The 20,824-nt window shown below is 44.9% G+C and overlaps 1 protein-coding gene across 2 annotated transcripts in view; it reads left to right on the plus strand.

Moving 5' to 3' along the window:
• Positions 1-1,104: 1,104 nt before the first annotated feature.
• UAP1 (UDP-N-acetylglucosamine pyrophosphorylase 1) overlaps positions 1,105-20,824 on the plus strand; it is a 31,789-nt gene continuing 12,069 nt past the window's right edge. For both annotated transcript variants that reach the window (XM_015423853.1, XM_015423854.1), the window contains exons 1-7: positions 1,105-1,233; positions 3,339-3,633; positions 8,771-8,975; positions 10,958-11,133; positions 14,372-14,544; positions 16,893-17,086; positions 19,073-19,216. In XM_015423853.1, the coding sequence (XP_015279339.1) occupies positions 3,342-3,633; positions 8,771-8,975; positions 10,958-11,133; positions 14,372-14,544; positions 16,893-17,086; positions 19,073-19,216 (1,184 nt within the window). In that variant the 5' untranslated portion in view covers positions 1,105-1,233; positions 3,339-3,341. The remainder of the gene's footprint in view (positions 1,234-3,338; positions 3,634-8,770; positions 8,976-10,957; positions 11,134-14,371; positions 14,545-16,892; positions 17,087-19,072; positions 19,217-20,824) is intronic.

Here is a 20,824-nt window from a genome sequence, read left to right on the forward strand (position 1 = left end):
AACGTCTTCGGACAGCACTGGCTCTTCGGCTTTGAAACGGAGATGAGCACCGCAACCCTAGAGTTGGACTCGACTGGCTTTCGAGCAAGGGAACCTTTACTTTACCTTTACTACTTTCCAGTGTTAGTTTTTTAAAAATTTAACGGCCTCTAGCCAAGCCAGAAGACGTCTATACCGGGCAGTGACGGCAATTAAAAATGAATATATGTTGTCTTCCCTATCCCCTACAAACATTGTTAGTCCCTTGTCTATGTTGAGTAACTGTACATTGCTTTGAGCCCACTGGGGAAAGCGATTAATAAATGGAAATTATTATTATTATTATTATTATTATTGTTGTTGTTGTTGTTGTTGTTGTTGTTGAGTCTTCACTGTGCTGGTTTTATTTTCTCTTGTCAACCTCAGTGGTTAATGGTATTGTTGCGGATCCCCGCTCAGGAGCCTTAATCTTAAGTGGCTCTTCTGTTGGAGGAAGAGCTACTTAAATTGGAAGTATCTAATGTAACAGTGATGGGTACATCGTGTAGTATGGTTTCCATCTAACACAAGCTGACATCAGGGACATGGGCAGTTACAGCTGGCCATTACAAGCAAGGTCACAAGTGTATGATCCCCTGTCAGCATTTAGTATTTTACCCAGAATGCATTTAATCAATGAACCAAAGTGAATATCTGAATATATGTTCATGATTGATTTCAGTTACTGTGATTAGAATCATCAAAGGCACTTAACATATGCACCATGGAAGTGTTAAGTACACCTACTAACTTAGACTAGTCAGTGGCAGAGTACAAAGTGTTTCATAAGCCGTGCGTACAACACCCACAACGACGCAAGCGCCGTTGCCACAACAACGGCGGCAGCACCCGACATGTTACGACCTACGCGTGTCGCTTCCGGTTCCTGCTCCTCCCCATTGCCACGCGCCTGTCTTCGCACAGGCGGCGGTCTTTCTCCTCAGTCCCGCCTCCTCTCCTGGCGTTGAGCCAATAGCGTTGCGTGGCTTGGCCGCGACTTCCACCGCTCTCCAGCGCTCGCTCTTACCTTCTATCAGGGAGGAAAACCGGCCGGGGCCTGCGGGCCCCGCCTACTGTGCTGCTATTGGTCTTCATGAGCTAAGGGAGGCGGGTCTTGCTGAGGGGTTTGGTGTGAGATGAAGTAGAAAAGAGAGGGTGGCTTTGCAGGGGGAGAGAGAGAAACGTCGTCTGTGCTGGACCCCGCGGCAGGGAGCGGTGAGTGGGACTTTGCCTCCTCCTCCTGGGCAGCCTGAGTGCACCAGAGGGAATGTCTCCTTTATTATAAGGGGAGGGGAAGAAAATGTGCAAATTTAGGTTCAAAGTGGCAGTTTTAACACAAGGTTGTCGGGTTTGCGAGGAAGAAAACCAAAGCACGTATATGTTTGTTGTAGCAATACCTAGGCCTCCCCAAAAGTTTTACTTTGTAGGTAGTATCTGAAATTCAGTAAAGTTTGGTTATCCCAAACGGGCAGTACGGTCTCTTAATATTTATGTAGCGTTATTCGCGTATATGGCACTTGACGGAATAGGAGGAGCAAAAGGTGTTTGAAATGTGAATTCTCTGCATTCGTGTGCTGATAAGATGTGTCCTTTTATTATTTGTTGTGTCTGGTATGCCCAGGTTAAGAGGGGGGTTCCTATGGTCATTGGCTATGGCTAGGTGATTAAGGCTAGAGTTCAAGATTCGCTTGCTTTAAGAGTCAGCCCCCAATAAATTAGGTTTTACTTCTTGAGTAAGCATGCCTAGGATTGTGGTAAAAGGCTACAGTTCTGTGTGCTTCAGGATATAGTGTGCTTAGGGCTGGGCTCTATGGTTGTCCCGGCACATTACTGTGGGTGTACATGTTCAAGTTTTACGAGCTGGTTCCTGGGGCACTTACAAAGATTGCAGCCTTATTGCTATATACTAATCTCTGGAGTAATCAGGAATAACTGTAATCTTCCTTGTTCTGTATTTATCAAAGTAGCGTCTCAGTGCTCCATGCAAACATGCTGGAAGACTGATAGGAATCTGACTGAACTGTGTTGTAAAGCACCAGAACTGAACTTTCTTTAGCTTTCCTTTTTACACTTGATGTGAAATCAGACCTTTTAAAGCTGAGTGAACTGTCTCTTTTCAAAGATCAAAATGTGTGTTAAAACAGTACATTGGTTAGTGAAGTTCACAACATCAGTGGGTTGAGTGGGATCTATAACTGGCATTTGAAGGGGGAAATTAATCAAAGGGTGGGGAGGAGTGACTCACGAACAGCCAAGGAAGCTGGCCATAAGGATACCTTTGAGTTAAACCGGCTTTGCTTAGGGTCGAATGTATCCTCATTCATCCTGATGAGGTGTCGCAAGAGTAGACTGGCTATGTTCATGCTTTGAGTTGGCAGTCCTTTTGGGGGAGAGGAACTCTTGCACAAGTTTTGTTTATACAATGGAAATCTACTCCCAAAAAGCTGCTCTGAGTGGAAGAGTAGAATCTTGTCTAGCCCCCCACAAAATTAGTGTAATCAGTTTAGGCGTACTGTTGAAAGGGGAAAGGGAACCCTTCTGTTCTTTAGCAGGTGATTCGCACTGTCAGAATGTCAATGAGTTGAGTAAGGTGGAAGTCAGCTCTGCAGACACGTAGCCTGTAGTCTGTTTTCAACATCTCAGTATCAGTACTGTTATATTCACTCCTTTGTGCTTCTGAAATAGTACTGTATTTTAAGTATTGTATATGTAATGATCTGTTGGTAGAGGGCTGAAGCTACTTAACCTGGGGGCAGCTTATAGCAGCTGTGATAAAGAGGGATACAGAACTCAAAAAAGCTCTTCCCGTGTATCCCCCCCCAAAAAAGGAAGCTCGTATCTGTCGCCCACTGGATACCTATCCACTGTTTACAAGTTACAGGGAATGCATGCACAATCCATACGCAGTGTGCACTTGATTTTTCTTTATATGAGCATTGAGTAACTCTTGTGTTCCATTCAATGTTTGTACAGCCGAATGTGTGATTTTTAACCCCACTTTTATCCTGTTCACTTTTGTAAAGTAAGTGTGCGCTGGCTCTTTCTTAAGAACTGGTGTACCTGAATGCATGCAGGATGTGCGTGTAACATGTGAACAGGGCTTTGGTGCTTATCCTTTGAGAAGGGTGGTCTGCTTGGAACAGGTGGAGAACGTCTGATGGACGTGGCTGTTGTTCAGCATCCAGGATACTTCTGATCCTTTGCAAAAGCACCATGTGGGATGTGTAATGGATCGCTTCTAGGTCAGTGCGGAAGAACAGTTGTGCGCGGAGTCTGTCTCCAGTGAGTCTCAGAAACCTTAATTCTCTTTCCTTCTGCAGGTCATGGATGGGGACAACGATCTCTGTGTGCTCCGACGCCGTTTAGCTAAGGCTGGACAGAGCCACCTGCTTCACTTCTGGGAGGAGCTGACTGTGGAACAACAGCAAGAGTTATGCACAGAGTTGCAGAGTATGAACTTGGAGGAATTGGACCAGGCCTTCCAGCAGGCCATGAGAAACAGTGACCATCTAGCAGAAAAGGAGAATGTGGATGCCAGGATGGAGCCCGTGCCGTGGGATGTGTTGGGGAGTACAACCCGAGACCGAGATCAGCTACCACTGTGGGAGGCAGAAGGTACCGAGAAGGACCCTGCTTGAGGCACAAATTAGCTCTAGGGGGCTTTGCCCACCACTGATTTCTTTGTATTATATTAAATCAGTAGGCTTTAACATGTGCAGTAGCCTCCTTTGGGAGGTCTGGATTGGTGCTGTTCCTAGATCCCTTCTTGCAAGAGTCTTGAAGGAGAGAGAAGTTGATAGGTTGGCCTGATGTTCTCATCTAGAGCAACTTAAGGACATCTTGATACCCTTATAACCAGCCTCTCATTGTAGCCATCTAATAGCTATGTGCAAGGTCGAATAATTGTTTTGCAATAAGCATACTGATTTTCCCACCTAACTTTTGGTCTTGCTTACCAACTGCTCCAGTCAGCCTGGCATATAGCATTAGCTGCTTGAAACTGAATATCATGACCTTGCTGGCATGCACAGAGATTTCAGAAACTGACAAGGTTAGTATGTGCATTGGGTGAATGCTAGGTTTTCTGACCCTTCAGTCTGGAAATGTGTGGTCTTGAACAGTAGACAAAGGTAAGTTCTTGAAATCAGGGTCTCAGAGTTCTTGGAACGAGCATGCCTTCAGTTACTTAGAAAACTAGCTTGTTGGATGCTACGCTTCTTAAAAAACTGAATTTCTTGACCATGCTTTACATTAAAAATGCTCAAAGAAAAATAAGGGGCCGTGGCACAGAGGAAAAGCATATGCTTTGTACACAGAAGGTCCCAGGTTCAGTCCTCAGTAAAAAGGTAAAGGTTCCCTTGCTCGAAAGCCAGTCGAATCCGACTCTAGGGTTGTGGTGCTCATCTCCGTTTCAAAGCCGAAGAGCCAGTGCTGTCCAAAGACGTTTCCGTGGTCATGTGGCCGGCATGACTAAACACCAAGGCGCACGGAACGCTGTTACCTTCCCACCGAAGTGGTACCTATTTATCTACTTGCAATTTCTTGCTTTCGAACTGCTAGGTTGGCAGGAGCTGGAACTAGAGACGGGAGCTCACTCCGTCATGCGGCAACTCGGGTCTTGAACTGCTGAACTACTGACCTTCCACAGCCTGCAGTTCAGCGTCTTAACCACTTGAGCCACCACAACTGTCCTCAGTACCTCCAGTTAAAAGGATAGGGTAGTAGGTGATGTGAAAGATCTCCTGCTGAGACCTTGGAGAGAGCCACTGCCAGGCAGAGCAGACGAGGCTAACCTTGACAGACACTAGGTCTGACTTGGTACAAGACCGCTTCATGTGTTCAAGGTCCACATAAACCAATCACAGCAACGACATAAATTCATCCAGTTACATAAAAACCATCAGAGGTTTTCTTTAAAAGTCATTAAAAGCCCGGTGGCAGGGCAACATCTTTACCTGTCTCCAATAAGACAGATAACATTATCTGGCCCTCCAAAAAGAGGGAATTCCACAGTGTTAGGGCGATTTCTAAGAAAGCCCTGCACGACATTTGCTGGAGTCCAGAGCTGAACTTTACTGGCAAGGAATGAGAAAGTGTGAAGAGCAGCAGTGCTCCCTTGGGTACTCTTTACTTTCTTTATACCCCACCTTTCCCCCCGACAGGGACCTAAAGTGGCTTATGTTTTTTTCTCTTCCGGGGTGTGGGTGGGTGTCTGACTGGTCTAAAGTCACACAGCAAGCTTCCATGGGGAAGCGGGGCTCTGAGTCTGGGCCTCTTAGATCCTAGACACTTGACTATTACACTAGGCTGACTCTTGGTGCTTTAAAGGTTAAAACCCAACACCTTGACTTGGGCTGGAAACAGATTAATGAAGTTATTTTTTAAAAAATCACACCTTCCTTTCTGCTGTTAAAAGTAATACTCGAGGCACAGTTCTTAAATTATTAGTAAAATATTAGTAAAACTCCTTCCTGCCTCTCCAAACCTCTCCAAACCTATCAGCAAATAGGCAGTGGTATTCTGGACCAAGTGTAATTTCCGGACGTTTTCAGAAAGCAGCTCCACACACAGCACATTGTGATATTCAAATCTGGATGTAAGCAGTGTGGATTCCTTCCACTTGTGTGTTTCCCTTTAGGTAACCGATTTCTCAGGTGTCCTTCAAGATGTTACAGAGAAAACTGAATCACGAGCCAATTGCCCTTTCTTGGAGGGGGGGGGGGAACAGCTAGATTCAAGTTCAGTAGCAACTTAGAGACCAAGAAGGTTTTCGGGCTATGAGCTTTCGGGAGTCAAAGATCCTTTCATCTGATCTCATGGAGGGAGCTGGGAGTCTCACAAGCTTATACCCCCAAAATCTTATTTGTCTCTAAAGTGCCACTGGACTTGAATCTTGCTGTTCTGCTGGAGACCAACACGGCTACCCTCTGAAACTATCCTCATGGGTGGAGGAGATTCCTGTGCTGTTGGTCTTGATTTTTAGAGGAGCTTGCTAAGTAGAAGAAGTGTGGTGCCCTACATGTTAGTCTGCCCTACCCACTGAGTACACAAAAGAAAGTATGAAATTGGCTGTGCTGATTCATAATGTAGCAGCTCTTTCAGACACCACACAATATGAATACAGGCTGAACAGGGCCTTTAGAACTACCTGTAGCTGTGGAAGCCATTCCAGCATCACTTCTAGTCTTGAGAGGTTCAACAGCAGAACTCGGTCATCTGGGGACATAAGCAAAGACCTTTTCTAATTCTGCTCTCTGCAGTTCCTTGCTGCAGTTAATGGGAAAGGCCCTTGTACGTACTAGACATATGTCACAGCCCATCACTTGTATAAAATCTGGCAGTAGCTTTCATTTACATTCTTTTTGGTACCCCTTTCACCTCTTGGGAGAGCCAGCATGGTGTAGTGGTTAAGAGTGGCGGACTCTAATCTGGAGAACCAGGTTTGATTTCTCCACTCTTTCACATGAAAGCCTGCTGGGTGACCTTGGGCCAGTCACAGTTCTCTCAGAACTCTCTCAGCCCCACCTACCTCAGAAGGGGACTGTTGTGGGGAGAGGAAGGGAAGGAGATTGTAAGCCACTTTGAGACTCCTTAGGGTAGAGAAAACCAACTCTTCTTCCTTTCCAGTTAGCACTTTGTGTACCAGTTTTGTTGCCAAGGAGGCTGAAGGTTGAATCCAGCAATACCATATGTAAAGGTGCCAACTTACCACATGCTTAGTGTGTTTGGAGAAAGCGAGGTTGCAGCAAACATGAACCCTAAATGCTTGAGGACAAAGTAGAGACGATATTGGGGTTGGTTCCAGTACAGTGTTTTCAGGGGTGCAAGGACTTTTGCCTACAGACCAAAATTTTCATGGCTTCCTCTTCCTGTAGCAGCCTGAAATGCCCCCCCCCCCCAATGTTTTGTTCCGGTGGATCGCCTGTGTCCCAGGAATAGGATTTCTGGGAGCATTTGGGGCTGTTGGGGAGCTGAGAAAGTTGGGATCTTCGGACAAAAGTCCTTGCACCCGTGGGCGTGTTGCTGTGGATGCTACCTATTTTGTCTAGATGAACAAAAACCTTAAAGCATAATAGTGTTCCCGAGTCTAATAGCTATGCTGGTTGCAGTGAAAGGACAGATTAGGTAAGAAGCCAAAAGGTTTTAAGTTGTATGGCATTCTTCAGGCTGAGAACATTCAGTATTTTGTAAGGTGCTGCCGAAAGATAACTCCCATGGGTTACTTTTGTCACCCTGTTGGGTGAGTTTACTTCTATCTTCCTCCATTTAAAGGTCAGTTTACCTAACGCTTAAATAAATTTAGGCTTGTTTCCAAGCAGGAAGTCATCCAGGAAACATTTGGCCTTGGAGAGGCCAGAGCTTTTGCTATATGCTCTGTAAATGTTATGTGGATAAATGCCTGTTATTGGAACTCCTGTAAGAAAGCTGTAGGCTTTTGTTGCACTTGGGACATGGCTCCTCTGTCACATTTTGTGCTGGCATCCTTTTGCAAAACTGAATCCTGAGGCACGTGAAGGGACCAGTTTGGAGGAATCATGATGAGTGCCTTTCCTTAGGCCGGGATATCTGAGATCCGTGTAGGCTGCCTAAAAGTCTCTTTGCGGTCCTCAAAATAAAATAAATGCAGCCTCTGAGAACGACTTGGGGAGTAGTTTAGAGCATGGCAGGTTCCTCGCCTGGCCTCAAGCTGAACAGATCATTGTGCGGTGTATGATCAGAATGTGTGTGGAGCTTTGGAAGGCAAGGTCAAGTAAGCTCTCTTTTTCTTACTGTCGTACAACAACGCTTGAGTGGCTTGCGGTAAATGTAGAAAAATAAAGAGAAATGAGAACTATCATCAATAAAATTACCATGTGCGAAATTATGAGAATAATGAAAGAAGGACAGATGTTTTGCTTTATAAATCAATTTAGGTTTTTGAAATGAAAATGTGTTGGAAATTTAGCAGAGTGTGTGAGACGCAGCAGAATTAATGTATCACAAGGCAACGGTGTGTTTAGCTGCTAAGAAAAATATTTACGAGAAAACATAGGGAAGGGTTACATGGAAGGAAAACGACATCCTAACTAGCTAATCTTTCTAGTTCCAACTCCATCTTGTTGTCTCGTCTTTGTGTCTCATGTTCTGACCCTAAGAACAAAGGAGTGGAAGTTCCCCTCCCCAAAGCCCCACTCCTTGTGTACATGCAGAACAGCATGTAGTCCAATATATTGACTAGCCAATAGTCAATCTTAAAGGCAACTCATTAAAAATAAAACCTCCCCCTTGTTGGCGGGAATATTCTATTCGACACCTAATTGGTTCTATGCTAACTAGCTATCATGAGCTTACAGGAACATCAGCATAACCCTTTCATGACTGGAGGGATGACACTTGCAAAACCAACAAAATGTCTTCCAGAAGCCAGTAGGGAGGAGCCAAGCAGATGTATATAAGTGTATACAGACACGCTGAGTTAAATAAAACAGGATCCCGGTGGCGTAACTTCTGTTTGCTGTGCTGTAGGAATTAATGTTGGCATGGCGATCCCTTCTCCATGCTGTTCCTGGTTTGCAAGGTACAAAGACTGCACCCCTGTGTCCATGTGATTGGGAGGAAGTCCTTCTCTGTGGGACTGAGACGTGCAGCAGCATGAACTTGCTATCCTACTTCCATAACAGATCCAGTAACAGAGATCTTCAGAACTGTTTTGGTTTCTGGGGGCCAATAAATCACTTTCTTTTCCGTTTTTTCTCCCCTTTCCTTGGTTTAGGTCTCCACCAGATTTCTCAGAACAAAGTAGCCGTTCTCCTCCTAGCTGGTGGGCAGGGGACGAGGCTGGGTGTCTCCTACCCCAAGGGAATGTACAGTGTTGGTTTGCCGTCCCGCAAAACCCTGTTCCAGATCCAAGCAGAGCGCATTTTGAAACTGCAGCAGCTGGCTGAAGAACGACACGGCCTGAAATGTGTTATTCCCTGGTAAAGAATGTCTCTTGGATACTTCTGTCATTCAGTTAAGAGTTATTTAGGAGTGGATTGCAGGTAGTGATCTGAAATACTAGGCAGTACTTCTGGCTTGGTGGTTGTTTCAAAGATAAGTTTTGCTAGTCTTATAATTAAAGGAGTCAGTTTGGTGTAGTGGTTAAGTGCGGGGACTCTAATCTCGGAGAACCGGATTTGATTCCCCACTCCTCCACTTGCACCTGGCTGGATGACCTTGGGCAAGCCATAATTCTGGCACAGCTGTTCTTGAAAAAGAGCAGTTTCTGTCAGAGCTCTCTCAGGCCCACCTACCTCACAAGGTGTCTGTTGTGGGGAGGGGAAGGGAAAGGAGTTTGTAAGCCGCTCTGAGACACCTTTGGGTAGTGAAGGGCGGGGTATAAATCCAATCTCTTCTTCTTCTTCTTAATGGGGGTAGGTATATCAGTCTTCTGCAGGAATCCCTAAAACAGCACACAGTAAATACCTTTGTCTTGCATTTTGCTGTTGCTTTTTAGAGCAAGTTTGTTACTCTGAAGGTTATAAAAATAATTCCATGCATCTTTATCCTACCCTTCTCTCAAGGAACTCAAAGCATTGTATGTTATTCTCTCCTCCTCTTCACTCTCACAACAACCCTATGAGGTAGGATTGTCTCTCAGCTTTCATGGCAGAGTGGGGATCTGAACCGGGGTCTCCCAGATCCTGGTCAGGCGCTGTAACCACTTTACTGTGTTTGCTGTAAAGATTTGCCTGAGAATATGTGGGCAGCGTTTCCTGGGATCTTAGTAGCTGGAGAGGTGGCTAAGTCAGGTTTCCCTCTGCTCTGTTTAACTTACTGCCCCTCCCATTTGTCACGGAAACCAAAATCAGTTGGGCAGAGAGAATAAAAGCTAAAGAATAAATTCACAGAACTCGCACTCAGCTTCCACGTTTTGTAGACATTACAGATTTCCAGCCTTATTTTGTAACTTAATTTGGTATGCCACTATTTCTAGCATGGAGCACACATGGTCCTGTTGTAAACATTTCAGCGTGTTCCAGTGGTTACTGTAGGTGGAGACAAACAGGAGCTGAAGGTATTCGGCTCTTTAATCTTTCAGACACCAAAAGGCCATATAGGACATGTCAGCCTCAATCTATTTGTTGTAGGTTTTATTCTGTTTTCCCCCCAACTTCTAGGTTGCCTTTTTTTCTGAATATGTAACAGTAAGATTTGTATGCTTCCAGAGGAGCTTTCCCCTTACATTTCTCCTGACTCTGATAGAGACTGTGTGCCTCTTGGGGTGGGGTGGGGATAATTCTCCTGCAGCGGTCGGTGCCGGCGTATTATATCACAGCTGATACAGAGATGGCATAAAGCTTCCTGCCTTCAACATAAGTGGATGAGAAGGAGGCAGTTCCACAGCTGCAAAACATATAGCGGAACACCTTCTATCTTTAGGCTCACGGGAGTCTTTTTAAAAAATGACATACAGTTTGATAGTCATACACTGGCACCACCTGGAATGAAGTCTTGGATTTAGGAAATGTCTGCTTCTGGTGTGACTTGGAGGTGAAAGGTAGAGTAATTTCATGGTCCCTTGCACTGTTAATCCAGAACAAAGCTGTATCAGGGAGCTTGCACGCATTGCCAGTTCTATTGCAGCTGTTAGCAATTTCCTGGGGGGGGGGATTTTCCCCTTCTTGCTGCTCTTGGGAGATAAGACTTGATTACCCATGATCCAGTCTGAACTGGACTTGTGATCTCTTGGGAGCCCTTGGGTACAATCTCTTTCAAAACCTACCAAAAAAGGGTGGGGGAACAGAGTGTGTGTGTGTGTGTGTGTGTGTGTAATCATGGCTTGGGTGTTCCAGGTTGCAATGCTAGGGACACTTTCCTGGGAGTAAGTACCATTGAATAAAGTAGGGCTTACTTTGTAATAGACCTCCCTAAGATCGCTGTCTTAGTGAGCTAGGATTCTCTTCTTGTGCTGAGACAGGTACATCATGACAAGCGGCAGGACAATGGAGTTGACCAAAGAATTCTTTCTAAAGCACAAATACTTTGGCTTGAAGAAGGAAAATGTGGTCTTCTTCCAGCAGGGTATGCTGCCTGCTATGGACTTTGATGGGAAAATTCTCCTGGAAGACAAGGGCAAAGTTTGTATGGCACCGGGTATGTGGTTTTTGAAGTACTTTCATAGAAAACAAGGATACAAATTTATCTTATTGGGAGTAGACTTGACAGAAAGCATCCTCACTAGACTGAAACATTTCAGGGACAGAAAAGTTTCATATAACTGCAGCTGGCAACAGGTGGAACAGATTTTATTTACTCTAACCTAGGCAAATCTATGTTATCAACTCTCTGTATGTAACTTGTTTTACTTTAAAAAATCATTTATACAAAATTACTTCATACAACTAAATTTTATCATCCTTGTCTTAGTGCCATTGCTTACTGGACGTTTCATGCTCTTTGACAACGTTGTTTTACAGTTTATAATCCGCCAGTAAATCTGTCCTACAAGTTGAGTAACAATTATAAATAGTAATTTTTTTTGGTCCCATTGATGACATAGGATTTTCAAGGCAAGAGATGTTCAGAGATAGTTTGCCATTGCCCGCTGCTGTGTAGCAACCCTGGTATTCCTTGGTGGTTTCCCCTGCATGTACTAAACAGGGCTGACCCTGCTTAGCTTCTGAGATCTGATGAGACTGGGGTAGCCTGGCCCAGGGTTGGTCATAAATTACACTAAGCTCATGTTGTATGGTAGTAATGACCAATGCTCCCTCTAAGCTTGTGGGAGTCTTGTGAGCACAAATTCTACTTTGTGAGTTACTGGCATTAAAGTTGTGAGTGAGTGATTCGGCTGCTGCATAAACTAGTTTGCTCTAGAGCAGTGATGGTGAACCTTTTAGAGACCGAGTGCCCAGACTGCAACCCAAAACCCACTTATTTATCGCAAAGTTCCAACACGGCAATTTAACCTGAATACTGAGGTTTTAGTTTAGAAAAAGCAATTCATACATTAACATAAGATGATCCAAACAAAGTCAGGAAAGCAATCCCAAATGCTTTCATTTACTTAAGATTATTTGGCAGAGAATTCCACACTTTAATGATGGTCTGGGCCTGGCTGGGGCGATGGCACGTGTGCCCACAGAGAGGGCTCTGAGTGCCGCCTCTGGCACGCGTGCCATAGGTTCGCCACCACTGCTCTAGAGCCATCCTTCCTGAGCTATGACAAAAATGTGTGAGCTGGAGGCTAAAAAACTGTGAGGTAGCTCACACTAACTCAGCTCAGAGGGAACACTGGTAATCACCAATGCTCCCTCTAAGCTGTGGAGTCTTGCGAGCAAAGATTCTACTTTGTGAGCTACTGGCATTAAGGTTTTGAGCCAGCAATTTGGCTACTGCATAAATTAGTTTGCTGTGGAGCCATCCTTCCTGAGCTAAGGCAAAAATATGTGAGCTGGAGGCTAAAAAAACTGTGAGCCAGCTCACACTTACTCAGCTTAGAGGAAACACTGGTAATAACTGTTTTATTTTATTCAATGTGACTGTGTTGAAATACATCAAAAGAATATCAGTACTTCAGCTGCATAAGGTCAAATGTATTTAATGCCTCCTTTTTAACTCTCCCTTTGTATCTTTGAGGGATTGAATTGTGAATACTTAGTGTTTTTAATGGCTCTCTTTAAATTGTTTTATTACAGTAGTACCTTGGAGTCAAAAGAACATCTCAAAACCACTTCTAAAAATAAACAGATGTATTCTCAGTTTGCTGTGCCGTGGTTAAGCCAGCAAACTGCTAGATTTAATGTAACAATCAGAAAACAAAATTGGTTGTACAGCCTTAGAGAAATGCATTAATCCAGCACTTTATAAAGAGCAACTTTAGGTTAGGTGCTTGATCTTGAACAAGAAGGCATTTTGAGGGAGAGTAGGCACCGGAGACTTTGTAGGAGGGAAGAGTGATGTAGTAGGTTAATCATCCTGTTCGGATCTCTCTCTTTTTTTTCTTAGCTGTTTCTTCAGTGGTCCTAGGCCATGTACACCCACCTGGGGTCCTTAATCAGAGAAACGCTAAAAATGTCCTTGCTGTACCTAGGCTGTACCACTTCTGATGCATATGGAGGCTTTGCATGCTCCTACCTATATACTGTTTAAACGCATTACAGTACAGTGAAGTGCACACTATCTTATTGTGGCCACATATCCCATAACTTAAGATAACTGTTTAATATTTCATGGTCCCCTGAAGGGAAATTTACCAAGAACAGTTTATTTTAAGTACAGGTCTTCCCAGTAAATCTCCGCTTTTAATCAGGAGAGGCATTGTAAAAGAGTTTAATCTAGCCAGAAGCTATGAAATGGAGCCTTTGGAATGTAGCCTTTTTGTGACCCCTGGTTCCTTGCTGGGAATACTTCCGTGACTTGGGAAGGAGGAGAGGCCAGAGAGAGGCCAGCTTTTGGTGTCCTTGTCTTTGCCTGCAATATCTCTTCCCCTTTACGGAGGGGCACGGAGGTGTAAGCTTTCAGGGCTTCAGGGATGGGAGGAAGTGTATGGCTTTCTCCGTTTTTCTGGAGAAGCAAAGTTCTCTCAAATAACAAAGTGAAATAGGAGGCGTCATAACTGAAGGAAAGGGGGGGGGGCAGTGAACCTGTGCTGGTCAGTAGCCTTTCCTGCTCCCACTGTCATTGGAGTCCCAGAGCAGCCTATGTGAGCCTCTTGCTTTGGTCACTGTATTATGGCCCCAACTGTCATGCTCCTCTCACTCCCTTCGTAGTGGGGGGGGGGAATACAAAATACAAATAGAACGCAGAGGAGCTGTAGGTTGCCAGCCAACATGTGTGTATGCTTTCTTCAGTAGCTGTCGCAGCTGCTTTGGTCAGTTCATCACTTGCAGCTAAAATGCCTTAAAAAAAAAAAAAAAGGCTCCCAGTTAAACACCGGGTTCTTGCCTTTCAAGAACAAAGCTGCCTGGGCCCTGCAAACCAAATGGAAGTTGTCCTTCTGTGTGAACCTCCCTGGTCCCTTAGGCCTTTGGAGGAGGCTCTGTTCCAGGTGCTGTGCCTGTTGCTGACGTAATGCTGGTGGACAGGTGAAGTGCCCCCTTAGTATAGTGCCCCCATGAAGAAGCTTCTAGAGAGCCATGGCAGGTTTCCTCCTGAGGGAGGGAGAACTTTGACTCTATTTAGAAACCATTTGTGGCAAACCGAATTAATGTCCGCAGTGGTGCTGCTGATGCGTCTAATTTTTTTAATTGAGAATGCGATGAATTTATGAACTCCCACAACCTGCCTTTTTGGGTCCGGCAAAGCCCGAGAATGGTGGGATAGAAACTGATTTCAATTGGCGAATGTCTGGCACACTGAAGTATTCTTTCTCCCAACATCCTTCTTAAAGACGGCAATGGCGGCCTGTACAGAGCTTTAGGCACCCAGCGGATCGTGGAGGACATGGAACGGCGGGGCATCGGCTGCATCCACATCTACTGTGTCGACAACATTTTGGTGAAAGTGGCTGACCCCCGGTTCATTGGGTTCTGTGTACAGAAGGGAGCTGATTGCGGAGCAAAGGTACATGGTATTGCAAGGAGGCTGCATGGAATGGATTCCTTTTCAGTCTGTAATGTACAGTGGCTCTGTGTAGTCTTGGGGATCAGGTACAGACAGCTGCTGTGCTGTTGGTTCTAGAAAAATTAATATATCAACTCGACCAGCCACAGTAACAACAGAGTAACAGTATATCCTGTGGTTACAATAGCACTACAACAATAGAATAAACAATCACAACAAATACTTCTGATAGATTATATCATCAAAATATAACAGTAGAATTTGAACAAAAGTTCTCTCACATGTAGTGTTCTCAAAAACAAAAAAGTGTGGTTCTTCTAATACTCTTTATCTGTATATTCTTATTGTGTATTAGAGTCCATAAATAATAAATAGGAATCTTCCTTTTTAATGCTGATATGTTTTCTAGATAATTTCCATGTTTCGAGGCAAAACCTTCTTCTAAGCAGATTCCATAATTCCAAAACGCAATAAGAATATACACATAAAGAGTATTAGAAGGAAGAACCATACTTTTGTTTTTGAGAACGCTACATGTGAGAGAACTTTTGTTCAAATTCTACTGTTATATTTTGATGGTATAATATATTTGTCATGATTGTTTATTCTATTGCTGTTGTAGTGCTATTGTAACCACAGGATATACTGTTAGTTCTAGGAAAATAACAGATTGAAACTAGAGCAACTCTTACCATCTGTTTTTTAAACATAACCTCACAAGGTGGCCCCCTCCGGCAAGCCGGTGTTCTCTCGGCTTCAGACTCTCCCCCTGGAGGCTGCTTCCACCAGGACTGCTGAGAAAGTACTTTTGATATTTATCTAAAGTACTTAATGTACACTGTGTAAAATGGTGAGCATTGTCACATGGCTACTGAAATAAGTTGGTGTGTTAGCGTCACTGTTAATTTGGGAGTATGCAGGCTTTTGTGTTGAATGTAGCTCTGTAGAACAGAATAAAAGTGCAGATGAAATCACAGAAAACTTTTCTGCAGGGAAAAATCCACTGCAGAGGGAGTTCTTTGTAATTCTTCTGCCATCCCCTGGTCTTAAAGGTTCGGTGTAGTGGTTCAGTGCGCGGACTCTAATCTGGGAGAACCGGGTTTGATTCCCCACTCCTCCACTTGCAGCTGCTGGATGACCTTGGGCAAGCCATAGTTCTGTCAGTGCTGTTCTCTCAAGGACAGTTCTGGAAAGAGCTCTCTCAGCCCCACCTACCTCACAGGGTGTCTGTTATGGGGAGGGGAAGGGAAAGGAGTTTGTAAGCCGCTCTGAGACTCCGAGTGAAGAGCGGGGTATAAATCCAATCTCCTCCTCCTTATGTGATAGAACCGAACCAGTTGTTTTCCACTTGAAGGATTGCAACACAGTTTTATTTGATTTCCTCCATTGTAGAGTAAGCGTGTTCCAGAATAAGTGGCCCACTGAAAGACTCCAGGAATTTTTCTCCTAGTAGCTCAATTTCCTAGTTCTGTATTTCTAATTAAGTAGTGAGCAGGGTGGCTTTCTCTTCCAGCTGATGGAAGAAGTTGACTGCTCTTCCACTAACTTTTTATGCCTTTTGCTGAAGGAGAGGGATGACAGAGTTGGCTATATAGTTGGCTCCCAGCCACCATGAATAAATGAACAGATAGGCATGAAGTGCAGATCCCATGTGTGGAGTTCAGTCACTTCCCCATCCTTACAATTCCCTCAGGGACACAGTTTCCCCCCCCCCTTTTGTTGAATTTGTATATGTTTTTTGCAGTACAATGAACACATGAAGCTGCCTTATACTGAATCAGACCCTTGGTCCGCCAAAGTCAGTATTGTCTATTCAGATTGGCAATGGCTCTCCTAGGTCTCAGGCAGAGACCTGTCACATCACCTACTGCCTGATCCTTTTATCCGGAGATGCTGGGGATCACACCTGAGACCTTCTGCATGCAAAGCGGAGGCTCTTCCACTGAGCCACAGCCCCTCCTCGGTGTTAATGAAATCCTTCACTTCACCCGAACACAGAATAACCCATCCTTTGTTTTGGGGTGATACCTCCTGGGGAGGGCCCCATAAAATGCCTTTGACGCTTATCCAAGCCTAAGAAAGAAGTCTGATAAAGGGCCAATATTAAAAAAAAAAAAAAAAACTAGTGTAGACTTATAATATATTAAAAATCCATGTATGTATTAGAAAGACAGTTAAAAACAAATAAGAGCCCAATGGAAGCCTCATTGCAAAGTGCAAGTGGCCTGAACACAAGGGCCAATACAAGTGGCTTTGCAAACACATCTGCCCTTCTGTTCCGGCCACATGCACACCTTTACCGTTTCTAGCAGCCCTTTCAACTGCATGCTGTGCCTGTCCTCTCTCAGGTCGTGGAGAAGACCAATCCCACCGAGCCAGTTGGCGTGGTGTGCCAAGTGGGTGGCATCTACCAAGTGGTGGAATACAGTGAGATTTCTTTGGCCACGGCGCAGAAGAGGAGTCAGGATGGTCGGCTTCTGTTTAATGCTGGAAACATCGCCAACCACTACTTCACGATCAAGTTCCTGAAAGATGTTGTCAAGTACGGGCATCCAACGGTCGTGGACTGTTTGCGTAACCTAATGCTGAATGTTTTTCACTCTTCTATTACAGGTCAAAATCTGTATTTAGTCAACACCCTTTCCTTTCAAGCATTCTTGGGGTGTTGCATCTTTTCCTGGTTCATACCTCCCCCCCCCCCCCCCCTCCTGGGTCTCCTGCTGTCTCCCTGTTCATTGCTGAGGATGTAGAGCCAATTGGTATGTGCAGCAGAATCAACTTGGAATTGTTTTTTTTTCCTGGACTGTACCACTTCTAAGTGGAGGTAGGAGACAGGAATTGCACATTTGAATTCACCTACCATGGTTTGGTGCAGCTTAGCTTTTTGTTTTTTCCGGAGCATGCTGTATTCCCCCCCCCCCCTTACCAGGGAGTCTTTTCTATCTTTCTCCTCTTCCCCCTCCACAGATTTAGGGAATTTTGAAACGTGCAGTATTCTCCCTTGCAGCTGGAGTTGGTACACTCCAGGGAAAGTGTTATCTCTTGATTGTGCTGCATGTCTTATATGATCCATATGGTCCCCTGCCTTCATTTGAATACTAAATGATTAAACAAATGAGGATTGGACCACCAGTTAGCCCTATCAAGGGAATTCTGGAGCTCAGTAACCTTTGCTGTCAATCAGTTTTGTTATTCTGGAAAGACACCATGCTAATCAATTGCAGCAGAACCGTATTCTCTTATTCTTAAACCTTCTAGTTTGTAGTTAACTTGTTGGGTGTGGAAAGCACTGTCCTCAGTTGGTGTGCATCTGCTTATTGTGGATTCCACTTTATGCACATGACTGCCTAGGCTCTAGTTTATGAAGGGTTATGCTTCAGGAAGTCATTATTACTTTTGGCCAAATGTTACCAAATGGAAGAAGAGAAACAGTAGAATACAGATTTACCCCTATTGATTCCCCCAGCCAGTGCACATGAAATTGACTCCTCTGCTTTATCAGGAAAGGTACCTGGGGAACATATGGCGCCCCAGGGTTATTTAAACCATTTTCTGACAGGTAGGCCTCAATATTGACCAAGTTGTACACCCAGATTAGTCCCACAGGTATGTTTCCAGCTGGGTGGAAACAAAACATTGCCCCAGTGTTCAGAAAGGGCATTGAGTAGGACCTGTGTAATTGCTGTCCAATATACCTTTTGGACATAGTCTCCAAAGTTACGTGCTAAATACCTCTTGAAAGAGTCCAGTCGTGTAATCCATCCTAAAAGCTTATGCTGCAATAGGTCTTTTACGTTTTCAAGACATTGTGTAACTTTTTAAAGTTTGCTTTTGAATGCTGGTCCCACCACCAGTCTTTTAAATCCCAGGGCTGGGATGATTTAGCAGCAACCAGAACAGTAAATCTGCAAACAAACATTCTTCCCGGGGGCTTCTGCCTTTGCATGATTCCCTATGAGCTTCTGCAAATAATTGCCATATGTAGTAAACGTGGAGGTCCAAGTGAGGGGTGTTAATTAAGATCTCTGAATTCTGCCTGCATTTGGCCCAAGGTCTCCGTATTAATTCAGGCATCTGTAAATACAAAGCGTTTCGAAATTCCACTAGGTTCAGCTTCTCCCACCCTGGTTTTACAATTGTCCACCTTCCCTCTCTCTTCCTTGTTTTAGTGCAAGGTTTTCACACTCTATCAAAGAACTGCCTAGTCCAATATTCAGTTTGCAGCCACAGATGGCCAGATGGCTTACAAGCATGGCATGAAGGGGGTTTCCTTCCATTGTTGCTCTCCCCCAGTATCTAGTACATGGAAATTGCATTTGACCCTAGACAGACCCAGCCCTCCAACTGCTGATCAAACCACACATGCTTTGAATGGAACCTGCGCGAGGTTGTGTAAATTACCCAAGTTGCTTTCAGGTTGCCTGCGACAGGCTGTTGGTTCATACATTTGTGTTGCGTTCCTAAGCCACTGATCTGCTCGCTTTAAGCATATTTGAGTCTGATTTTTTTCCCCTTAACCTTGTTCCAGCATTTATGAGCCACAGTTGCAACACCATGTAGCCCAGAAGAAGATCCCATACATGGACGTGGTCACTGGGAAGCTTTTGAATCCAGACAAACCAAATGGGATTAAGATGGAGAAGTTTGTATTTGACATCTTCCAGTTTGCTAAGTAGGTTCCATTGGCCCTTCTAGCTTGCTTGTCTGTCTGTGGTCAAGAATGATGTGTCTGCTGCATTGCCATTTGTGTTCTGCGCCATTCCACCCGTGTGCTCTAGCGGTCAGTGTGTTGGCCTACAGTCTGGCTGACCCAGATTTGGATCCGTGCTCTGCCATGGAAGCTGGCTGGGTAACCTTGAGCCAGTTGTGCTCTCTCAGCCTAACCTAGCTCACAGCCTAACCTGCTGTTGTAAGGATAAAATGGCATAGGTGAGAGATCAGGGGTGCGTTCAGACGGGCCGTTTAGTCTGCTTTCGGCACGCTTCAGTAACGGATTTTATATCCGCGTTCACACACCCAACAGCTGCGCACCGTCCCTAGCCGTCACTTTCTGGCTCAAACCCCCTTTAAAACGGAGTATTTTGTTACCAGGTCCCCAAGTGGTGTTTTCCTGATTCTCCGGTTCTAGCCGCACTTTTCTCACGTCTGATCACTCCTGTGGTGTCAAGCCACTTCCGGTTTAAACCCCCTCCCTGCTCGAAAGCTGCCTGAGGCTTCCGCTTTTTGCCCGCCATTTTTTAATGCTTGGCGGTGCGCGCATAGGCGGAGCTCCGCCACTGCGTTTAGAAAACTGACATTAAAACAGTCACTTATTTTAGCATTTAGATGAGTTCGGGATCTCACGGAGGCCATTTTCAGGTCAGATGTTTAAAGGGAAGTCTTTTGTTGGAGGGGTTGGATTGATTTGCCCTGGTGGTTCTACGCATGCGCCATAGTTCCCCCCTTCTACGGAGGGGCACCTATGTGCTTGCACAAACTGAGGAGAAATTTTTAAAAGCCCACCGACGCACGCTCCCGCGTGTCAGTAGTGTGGATGCCGGGGAGCAATGTGACTGCGTGGTTAGGCGGGATAAGGGAGGTAAGTGTGATCACGATTATCCAGATCAAATATAATCTGGTTAGAACCGGAGCAGTTTAACCCGCTCTCAGCACGCCGTCTGACCGCACCCCAAGTGTTGTAAACAGTTTTAGGTTCCCCCTGCGAAGGAAAACAGGGAATGAAGAAATACATCAGTATAAACAAATAAACTTTGGTCTATGACTTTCAGCTTTCTTTAAAGCTGTGTATTAACCCTCATGGCTTCAGAATGTGAAAGGAATGCTCATCGCTTTATGGGGTGGTGGAGTGGGCCAGCTCCAAGGCTGGCTGGGAAACTGAGCTGCCCGGAATCTTCAGGCACAAATAGCCAGGAGAGGGGCAAGAAGGTCTCATTATGCAGAGATCAGAAAGAAGCATTTTGCCCAAGCCTCTGACAAATCGAGGTATATATTCACTTTTTTACTCCACTCTTCTCTCCAGCAGGGACCTAAAGCGGTTTACAAAACACAATTTAAATAAACAGAAAAAACAAACAGTGCAATGCATGACATCCTAGGCCTAGTCCTGGATCTTCCGGCCCAGCTCGTTGAAGGCCACTAGCAGCGACCCATGGGCTAGGAGTCCTTGAACTAGGGTGTGACCAGAGGGCATGGGCCAAACAGCTGCAACAGAGAAGGGACAAAAGCTCAGCTCAGGTCTCATTCACCTGGCAAAGACGTTCCCGCCCTTCTTCCCGTGGGG

The sequence above is a fragment of the Gekko japonicus genome, unplaced genomic scaffold, assembly GCF_001447785.1.
Source record: "Gekko japonicus isolate JY-2015 unplaced genomic scaffold, Gekko_japonicus_V1.1 scaffold281, whole genome shotgun sequence".
Classification (NCBI taxonomy): domain Eukaryota; kingdom Metazoa; phylum Chordata; class Lepidosauria; order Squamata; family Gekkonidae; genus Gekko; species Gekko japonicus.